Raw genomic sequence first — 10,381 nt, 5'->3', positions numbered from 1 at the left:
TCGGCTATCGTCTGGGTATTTAAGGGTTTATCAACACAAAGTGGATTCCCAGAAACGTGGCTATGGTAAATAAAACTGCAAAAAGTTTTATTTGGGTAAAAGTTTTGTCCATGGTCTTTCACAAAAAGCAGGTGAAACATTTGACTATGTTATCTGTAATGTACCAAGTATATGTAGGATTAATTTTTGGTAAAAATTACCTCAACCTAGCCTTAATTTCTTTGTGATTTCATAATAATTCTCGAGCGAGAAAAAAACCTGACAGTTTTCTGTTAAAACTGCACCAACTAATGGCATTTCCGATTCAAAGAGAAACACCATGAAAATTAATGCAGAGAACACCAGTTGCCAGTTGTGTCCAGATCTATTTGAAATGTCGGCCATACAGGAAAAAGAGAAACAAACCTCGCACTCATTTGGACAATTTAAGCCATTGTCTCTAATAGACACTTGAAAATTTTGAGTGGCTCCAATGAGATTTGAACCCATGACCTCTGTGATGCAGGTGAAATGCTCTACCAACCGAGCTTTTTCTGTATGGAGCAGTCATTTGGTAGAGCATTGCACAGGCACCTATTGGTAAGTGCCAAGTACGAGGATCATTTCTGTCCTTCAGCTACTGCAGACTATTACAAAGGAAATGGGATCATGCTTCAATTCTTCAACTGAAAAGTTTTTCTCAACAAACAATAACATCTTGGACTAAATCTTAAGGTTCAAATAATTTTTACCCTTTTGTACATAATCTTAATATGAACCTACAGCATGTACATGTACAAAGCAAAGAACTGTAATCAACATTCAATAGTTCCTGAATCATAAATTATTTTGAATAAATACACCAGAAAGTTTTTATTTACATTTTAACAAGTCAGAATAGTTATAAACGTTCCATGAATACTAATTATGGAAATAACTGTTAAAAACAACAACTTAAAATACAATATTAATTATTATTAGTGTATCATTCATTTTAAACAGAACACTAAAGTTCAACTTTGCTTTAAAATAAATAATGCAAATAACTTTGACAGAAGTGAAATCTCCAAAACAAGGGATCCATAATCATAGAAGATATTAATTTTGTCTAAAAATAGAAAGATCCAGCATAGTAAATTTCACCGTAGTTCTGCATGACCTATGCCCAATTTATTGAGTTGTTCTTCATACCCATCTATGTTTCGCTTCATGATATCCATACAAGGGCCAAGGAGCCTCTCAAAGGCATGAACATCAAGAACTAGGATGAAAAACAAAAAAATCTCAGACAATAGACATAGGCAGATATGGACAAAGATAAGATTGAAGCTGTACGCACTTCGTTACATCCAAATAAGTAAATTTTTGATGAGCTTCTGACATAGGTGAATGTTTTTTCACAACTGTTTGTGTTGACTTTGCTGTTGTTTTAATTCTGGGTAACAAATCAAAAGTGGTTCAGAGTTGTCTGTACTCTTATCGACAACAATATTCATCAACACAGTGGTCAAAATGTTGTGGACTCACGAGGCACAGCCAAAAACATGACACTGAAATTTTGCATTTTATCTAAACTGTACGTAATATTTAAAAAATGAGTGTGAGTGCTTCTTTGGACATTTAAAACCACAAGGCCGCAGGCCAAGTGGTTTAAATGTTTTTGTGTGTTTAGAAGTCCAATCAAGCACAATGCACAAGTTTTTGAAATTACTTCTCCAAAAAAAGAATTTATAATTTCAATCCCTTTCTTTCAAGTCAAATATTTTTTGCACACTTCATGGTTGCTCAGAAGCATGTAAGAACTGCAAAGAAAACACCTGTTGCCATGTCGGGATGGAGAGTGCAGAGAGCAGATTTAGACCCCCTTAATAGCGGCATAGGAGGAGGAAGAAGACTGTGTGGCCAATGCTGTTCCGAATTCTACTCATTATGAAAACAAATGGGCAGCTCATTTTTTTTTTAATAGGCCTTTTATACTTGGATTTGAAATTAATTATTGATGTTTAGAATCCATTTAGTGAATCAACAAGTAGCGTTTCATTGGGTTTCAAACTCATCTGCATGACCAAAATGGGGCAATGCAATTGGCTTATAACGATTTGAGAAAGGTATTTCAAAACTTTTTGACAACCTAGACCGAATAAACTTGTTCTTATTTCTTTTTTAAACGGTCTTCTCACATGTACTAATTAGTCTATACTGTTAACTGAAAGTGGAATTCAGAGTTACCCGTGAAAGCCCTCTCATTGATGTTGATGAAAATATTAGTCAGATTCATTAACTGACCAGTTAAAACCACTGATTTGTTAGACCTTATTCGTATTCTCACAGTTGGACTGGAATAAACATGCAGGGGAAATAATTTGCATCTGAAAAGATTACTCTGCATCAGCTCATGCTCATTTCTTGTAAAACCATGAGAATACAAATATGGTCTATTGAATGCTGTGCCTTGAAAATGCTAAGTAAATCCACTGCACTCTCTTGCTTGCCATTTCACACAAACGTAGCAGCTCTGACAAACACTACTCGCACATGTTTGCCAATTCCCATATGTTTCTCAGGATTTAAAGCAATGCAGTCACCAATTAAGCCCAAAGAACATGGAAATCCAACTGAAGGATTATTACCTGCACAAACAAGGTCTCCTATAGCATACACAGAAGCTGCTCTTGGTTTGTGAGTGACAAGGGCAAGCTCTCCAAAGTAGCCTCCTTTAGTGCATTGAGTTAACTCAACTTCCTGTGTTGAATCATCCTATAAAAAGCAAACAAACAACAAACATGATGGTTACATACAGGGTTTGAATGAGTTACATGTATAGAATTTCCAAGTTTAGGAAAGTCAAGAATGTTTCTTTTTTCTCTTAAAAATAAGAAGCAAGATTTGTGCCATTTTTATACCTTTCAAAACTCCTGACCTTGAACGAAAAACATCTCATGCTGAGACACTTTCCATGGAGTTCTTTCCTTCTCACACTTTTCCACTAGCTAACTTGTTTAGTATCATTTTCCATGACCCATTCATCTCTCAAAGCCCATTAAGAACCCTAAATTACTGTGGGGGTTTTGTGTTTTTGATCAGGGAATAAAAAGAGGGACACAAGAGAAATTGCAAATCAAAATTTCACTTAAGGATTTGGGTATTGGGTCTCTTTCCTTTCACAGTACATTGTCATGTGGTTGAAGTAATTTCTGGTGAAGGGATTTTACAATGTACAGGCTCAATCATGACTTTTCGTGACTTTTCAGTGTCCCTTTTGAACCTAGGAACTAGGAATTCAAAATTTCGAAAAAGAAAAAAAGCTGTCTTCTCTGCTCAATACGACCACTGATCACTGGTAAAAAAGAGAAATTAATGAGTCATTTTTGAAAGCACAGTGTTACACATACCTGATTTCGTATCTTGATTGACGCCAATCCACTCTCTACAAAGAACATACAATCTGCTTCATCCCCCTAGACAGGAAAATAATTTTAAAAAATGTTTAGGTTAACCAGTAAATCATGAATTATAAGCCATGTTTAGCAGCTTATTACTGTTATTGATTTTACATGTAAATTGCTCATATCTCACTTAAAAGGAAGCGAATCATTGAGGCCAATCATCTAAATAAAACTAGAATTAAATCCAAATTGAACTGCCTACTCTACAGATGCCCCAGTAGCCCCACAAACAAACCCAGGGACATGTCATCACGTCCACCAGACAAAAATTAATAGTGGTTTACCCATCACAGCCAAGAGGGTAATGCTAATTACCAGTACATGCAGGGGAGTATACACCACACATGTAGGTCAGAAAAGCTAGTAGGAAAATTTCTGGTACCAAATACATGGAAGGCAAAGTTGAACTCGTGAATAAGGGGAAACCCACATCTCGCAAGCAATTTCTCTTTATTTTCCACCTGTTGATATCGCCTGTACAGCTGTAGCTTGTGATCCTTATCTATTACCTGCTGAATGACACAATCTCCATCTTTGAACTTCTTTGACTGTAGTGCATCAGCTAAGTTCATCCGTTCATAGTCCTGCAAGTATTCAGAAGTCACAAAATAAACAACACAACAATCCTTTGTTATTTTTACAATTTTGTACTAAATAACCCGAGCAATGTGTGTGTCCAGTAAATCCCAACCAGAGTTGTTTCATGGAAAAGTGAAGTGCATTAATTTTATCAGCCACTCTCCTTGGGGCTTTTCAGGACAAGTTGACAATGTTCTAAGGTTCCCAGTGTTGTGGGATTGCCTTCTTCTTGACCAGGGCATTTTTCAAATAGTGGGCAGGTTCTCTATGGTGCGACACAACTTTAGTGAACCTGGTTGTACCTTGTGTATTCTCTCACCTGTACATGTAGGAACATGATTTTGAGTCATTAAAGTGATAAATAAGATTACCTACTAAGTGCTCATGTGAGAAGACTTAAAGTCTAACTATTGGTGGAAGTTGTTATGAAGGCAGCATTTTCTCCTATGTTATAATAATTATTTAAGACCCTGAGTGTTGGTATGGCCTGGGTTTGAACCTGCAACACACTGCACTTGTTCATGTAACTGCAACAATTGCCCAACTGTACCATGGCCTCTTTGCCAAACTCCTGTTGTGGCCAACAGAAATGTCAATAGCTACCAGCAGTTGTAGCACCTTTTGTGTACAAAACTAATAGGATTAATCACTTATTATTATTATTATTATTATTATTATTATTATTATTATTATTATGTAATGTTATTGTGTAGGTATTTCACTATACCGTGATCTCTTTCAACATCGGCACACTTTCTAGTAAAGCTTCATGAATTTTTCTCTGTCACAGAAAAAAGAAAACAATATGATTATAACTGTCCCTGATGAAGATAAATGTATTTTACCTTAGTTAGATATACGACACTATTTATATTACCCTGGTTAGATTATATCACAGATGTTGCATTTCTAGCACTCTTACGCCAGTGACACATGGTTCAACATTTTGCTGAAGATCAACAAATGTTGCAGCTTGTTGTTCAACAAATGTTGAACAGTATGTCATGCCATGTTGAACGCTGTTGAACAAAAATGGAGATTAGCTCTATTCCATTCAACACATCTGTGGAACATTGTTCAACATTTGTTGAGCAACAACATGGCTGGATGTTGAACCATGTGTCATCGGCTTTACTCACTCAGTAAATCTCAGTTATCAGTATGGTCACCCATGTGTTGCCAAGTTAAAAAATGTATATGCATTTCGCCGGTAAAATTATAAAATAGTAAAAGGTAAAAACAGTTAAACTGTTAAAATGTTTGACTAAACGTTTTCGATCTTGCGATCATCTTGAGAGTGATTAAATTGCATAAAAAACAGTTGGTTTATGCAATTTAATCACTCTGAAGATGATCGCAAGAACGAAAACGTTTAGTCAAACATTTTAACAGTTTTTACCTTTTACTATTTTATAAGTTAAGTGTCCGGAAGCAAAATTTCCAAATACACAAACATTCAGAATGTCAAAATTTACATTTAAATTAATACAAATCCATTCATGGTTGATGGATACAAGAATAGTTGCAATTATTAATTTTACTCCTCATTCAAAATATTTTCCATTTTGATTAGCTTAGGATGCTATGGATACACTGTAGAGCCCTAGCCAATAAAACAAAGTCATTCATACATACAATACTGATGGAGATTTTTCATTTTTTGTGCTGTGACCCAAATACCCTCAGGTGACAAGTTATTAAAATCACATTAGACAGAGTAAACTCTCACTCCCAGGGGTCAATGTGAATGGGTAAACTGATAATAATAAAGAATTATTCGCCAAAGGGGAGGTGAATATATACATCTTATTTGATAGTTAAACATAATAATATGCGCGGATATTTTGCAAGTTACCTAAGCAATGAGCTAAATATCCGTGAGTATTATGTGTGAAACCATCGAATAAGAGATTTACTATTTCACTACAAAAAAGGTTTAGTTTGCTTCAATTTTATTTGGTCAGAGTGATTTGAAAACAATGCACCATCTGCCCTTCAGGGCGTGTGCAAATGATGTAAACAGCACAAAAAGCCAGCCAAAAACCTTTATTTGATTGGATAAACGAAATGACGAGTGACAAGCGATGACAAGCTAAATTCTGAGGCTTTGCATCGTGTTGAAAACAATTTCTTTCACTGAAAAACTCCCCTTCTGTCTGTATTTGCTCTGTTCTAGACCGGTCAAACCCCAACACTTCTAACAGTGTATTACCGTCTCATATTTTGCGTGTTCTCTTGACCAAATATGGTAAAATGGCATAATAGTGGAATAATAATGGTGAATAAAAACCGAGACAAAGTAGGAAAAAAGCTCACAGAATAGCTGACTACAGAAAAACGAATCAATCAAGTTACCCACCTTTTTGGCTGCAGCCTTTAATAATATTCTTCTAAACGTGTTTCTGTCCTGTTGAAAGTCAAGATATTATTATGTTATGACCCAAGTCTAACTCCCCTTTTGGGACCTTTTCAAGAAATTTCTCCTAAAGTATGAATTGACCTAGAAGATTTACAAAAGATAAGAAACCCTATTTGTAAATTAAACCCTTTTATTCCTGGCCTGGGTTGCTCAAAGCAAGGTTAGCGCTAACCGGAGTTAATTACTAAGGAAACCTAAAGGTTTTGATACCTCTTAACAAACGGTTAGTACTAACCAGGCTTCTAGCAACCGGCTCCTGGAGGTTAACAACATTAAGGTTCGCCCAAAAACTATAATATCCCCTTTAATATACTGTAGATGCAAATAAACTGGCTTCAGAATTGTGATAGCCTCCTAACAAGATAGAAAGATTTTACATTTGGGTTGTGTTCTCTCTCCTACTTGAGGCTTTTCTCTGAATAATCAGATTCCTTGTTTCTTCCTTTGCCCGCTCAAGAAACTTAACATTCATTTAAAATTATTTAATTTGCAGTTTACTCAATATTATTAATACTGCTATGCTTAATTTACAAATGAAGTACATTCTTAAGGTTGCTAAATTTAATCTAAGCAGGTATAATATCAAAACAAAGCCACTCAATGGTTGTTCCTCTAGCAGGTTTAAGCCCTTGCCTCATTCATGTCTCAAAAGGGAGCTTCTTGAAAACAAATGATTACTTGTATTGGCTTGCTCATTGACCTGTCAGCAAGGTCCTCTTGTTTCCACACCACAAAATTCGATTTAATTTCAATTCAATTTATTTGTTTATTAGCACATTGCAATATCATCACAGTCCTGGGCAACCCGTAATTAGCAAAGCTATACTAGGCAGGCCACGTTTCTAAAACAAGTCCTGTCTCTGTTATTGAACAATTTAAAAGCTTGGAACCATAATTCAGATTATCAACATATCTTGACCTGTCCCTTACCAATGCCCACAGGATTCCTTCAGAAGTTGCAACTATTGTCGCTGCCCTATAAAGAAGAGTGAAGCTCTCTGTTAGAAGATTGCTTTATTTCTCAGATGAGCATCAATTTGAAAACAAAGACTGTTCCTAAGCCCTTCTTCAAAAAAATCAGTTTACCTTGGCGTGTTGTACATTAAAGCTAGCTCACCAAAGCTACCCTTTTCATTGTATGAGCCCACCTGTTGATTAAAAGATATACTTCCTTGAATGACTGGGTCAAAAACAAAGTGATTGACAATGACAGATGCATTAATCACTGAAATGGTAACAAAAACATGTGCCTGATATAATGAGAGAGAGATGCGAATGGAGTTGTATCGCAGCTGAAGGAAGAAAATAAAATTAATGTAAAAAAATGAAATGATGTTTAGTATTCTTAATGATGAATTTCTGTTAACTGTGAAGATGTTTGCATTTCCATGAAAAATTGGATATTTAGATGCAGTTGCAAAAGACAGAACTGTACAACTTGAAAAGGTCAAACACTTGTTCCAGTTCAAATAATCATTACACCTGTAATAACTATTACAGCTAATAGAGTCAAAGGGTTGGGTTTCCAACAGTAAATTAAGCATCCTCCCTCAAATTGGAAACAATTTTGTGATTATTTTCTGCTGGCTGAGGAATGAATAAAGTGGGAAATGTTTTTCAAACACAAAGAGGGGAGAATGCGGTCCAATGTGTGTGTGTGGGGGGAGTTCTTCGGATCACATGGTTTGTTGGTGGCTAAATTTGTTTTTACCAATGACTGACCGTCCCCTCCTGAAACCCAACCCAAATAACCACACCCAACTCACTGCTCACACTTTGGGAAATGGATCCTGTGTTTAATACCAACACAACTAAATGATTTCAAATTCCAGCTGTCATTGGAGTGTCTGCCAGCATTGAAAAACAATAACCTGCGATCAGCATCAGGGCTGAAAAGGTAAGCCTGATACAATTTCTTAACGAGTCCTCTGCCACCCACCTGTCAAGAGTATCATGTGTCATGCTATAAATGTGAGCCAATCAGATTTTACCGGAAATTACCTGCACGTAGTGATTCAAGGAAAGACGCGACAAAGACAAAATAGAACTCTAGCTGGAATGTCTGCGAAGTCAGACTTTATCCATACAATCAGAGGTATTCAACAAATCACGCTTGACAGTTGGTGCGGTTTCTCTGTTCAAACCATCAAGGAACAAAGAATTTCAAGGTAAAATCAGAGAAAAAGCCAAATACTTCATGTTATCCGCCGCAATCAACAGTATAATGAACTTTATTCAAACTCGATTATTTGAGGTGCCAATAAAAGATGCTAATATCACTGCAATATGAGGAAAATGTCTAGTTCTCCAGCAGCAGCTACTCAACTATCGTTTTGTAAGAAGTGTGTCACTAAACCATTGTTCAGCGCTTCCATAAACAATGTCAAATTTCTCTGTCAAGCTCGGCTGATTTCCCGAATATGACAGCAGTTAAGTTCTATATTTGGTTCTTTTTGGAACTTGTTGCTCCTGAATATATTCCAAAGGACTGAGTCGGTGGAAGTGGAACGATGCATTTTTTCCTAGAATGTTCTGGAATGTATTTAACCCTATTGCTAAATCCTGTAAGAAGTACAAGTATAATGTCTTCTTTCAGACAAACGATTCTTTGGATGCATTCTCTTTGCTATTCTTTTAAAGATCTGTGAAAAAAAAATCTGAAGTCGAAGCCACAGCAGCTGTAAACATACCGTAAACATCATTTCTAATCAAATCTTTCTCGGCCATAAGCTGTTAACCACAGCTGTTAACCAATTTTTTTTGCAATTCTGTAACCATTTGGAGAGAGGATCAAAGAGCTCTATTGCTTTCGGTCAATCAGAGTTAAGTCCAGATTCTGGACTACTGGCAGACAACTCGTTAAGAAATTGTATCAGGTGTACCTTTTCCGCCCTGTCTAAAGAAAAGTATGCCTGATCTCAGGTTAATAAAACACAGGCTAGGTCCTCTTACAACGCTTTTCATCTTAAAATAGACACAATGTTTTATAAGTGGGTTCGTATTCTTTGCATCCTTTGTCCTTTTCTGCAGAATGTCTGCTGATTCAACAGATGAATTGCACACAAGGTCTGCAGACATCTGCACACAATCCGCAAAACTGTAGCAGACTGTAAACAGATCTGCTGGTTTGTTACAGGAACACATTGCAGATCAAGGCCAAAATCTGATTTTAAGGCAGGTTTTCAGTTGTGACATAAGCATAACCTGCATTACGTTGATCATTACCGCCTTTTGCTAGCGCAAAAGACATTGACAGTGACATTTCTCAACAAGTTAATGTGCCCAAGTATGCTGCTTGTGGTTTATCCTCTTGGCCCTAGTGAAAACCTGCTTCCAAAACTTACCAGTTTATCAGTGCCATCAATTTTGACAAAAATGTCATAGACACCCTTGTCTATGACATAAAAGTTGTCACCATCATCTCCTTGGTCAATAACATGATCTCCTGGTTGAACTTTTTTCTCAAACATAGCATCAAGAACCTCATTTAATTGCTCCTGAAAATACCAAGAAACAAATAAGGAGAATTACCGGTATAGCAAACCTAATCAGTGGTTTCAATGAGTAACCATAGCAGACGAAAAATGTTGGCTACTTTTTCCCCTAAATTGAGGTATATAGAGACAGATTCTTTCAAACCTAAGAATAAAGTTCATTTTGACAATGACAACAGTCTGTTACTCTGTTCAAACCAGCCACAAACTAATTTTAATTACTTAGAATTTTATTGAAAGCCCTGACCAATAAATATAAGGGCTCGGTTTTTCAAAAGGTGGATAGCGCTATCCACAGGAAAAATCACTTTCCAGAGGATGAACACTAGCAAAACCAATTAAATACTAATATCCAGGGGATAGTGATTTATCCAGTGGATAGAGCTATCAATCTTTTAAACAATCGAGGCTAGCTCAACAGCCTGTTAAGCAAAATTCCATCTCAAACAGAAGTAACACATCAG

General features: G+C 36.3%; 1 protein-coding gene across 3 annotated transcripts in view; it reads right to left on the bottom strand.

Moving 5' to 3' along the window:
- Positions 1-61: 61 nt before the first annotated feature.
- LOC138056580 (cAMP-dependent protein kinase type II regulatory subunit-like) overlaps positions 62-10,381 on the bottom strand; it is a 22,460-nt gene continuing 12,140 nt past the window's right edge. For all 3 annotated transcript variants that reach the window (XM_068902409.1, XM_068902408.1, XM_068902407.1), the window contains exons 5-13: positions 9,768-9,920; positions 7,510-7,571; positions 7,354-7,399; positions 6,364-6,411; positions 4,732-4,785; positions 3,935-4,009; positions 3,372-3,437; positions 2,610-2,736; positions 62-1,240 (exon numbers count right to left, since the gene is read on the bottom strand). In XM_068902409.1, the coding sequence (XP_068758510.1) occupies positions 1,119-1,240; positions 2,610-2,736; positions 3,372-3,437; positions 3,935-4,009; positions 4,732-4,785; positions 6,364-6,411; positions 7,354-7,399; positions 7,510-7,571; positions 9,768-9,920 (753 nt within the window). In that variant the 3' untranslated portion in view covers positions 62-1,118. The remainder of the gene's footprint in view (positions 1,241-2,609; positions 2,737-3,371; positions 3,438-3,934; positions 4,010-4,731; positions 4,786-6,363; positions 6,412-7,353; positions 7,400-7,509; positions 7,572-9,767; positions 9,921-10,381) is intronic.

The sequence above is a fragment of the Montipora capricornis genome, chromosome 7, assembly GCF_036669925.1.
Source record: "Montipora capricornis isolate CH-2021 chromosome 7, ASM3666992v2, whole genome shotgun sequence".
Taxonomy (NCBI): domain Eukaryota; kingdom Metazoa; phylum Cnidaria; class Anthozoa; order Scleractinia; family Acroporidae; genus Montipora; species Montipora capricornis.
The sequence above is the reverse complement of the archived record's forward strand: the minus strand, read 5'-3'. Positions and strand labels throughout refer to the sequence as shown.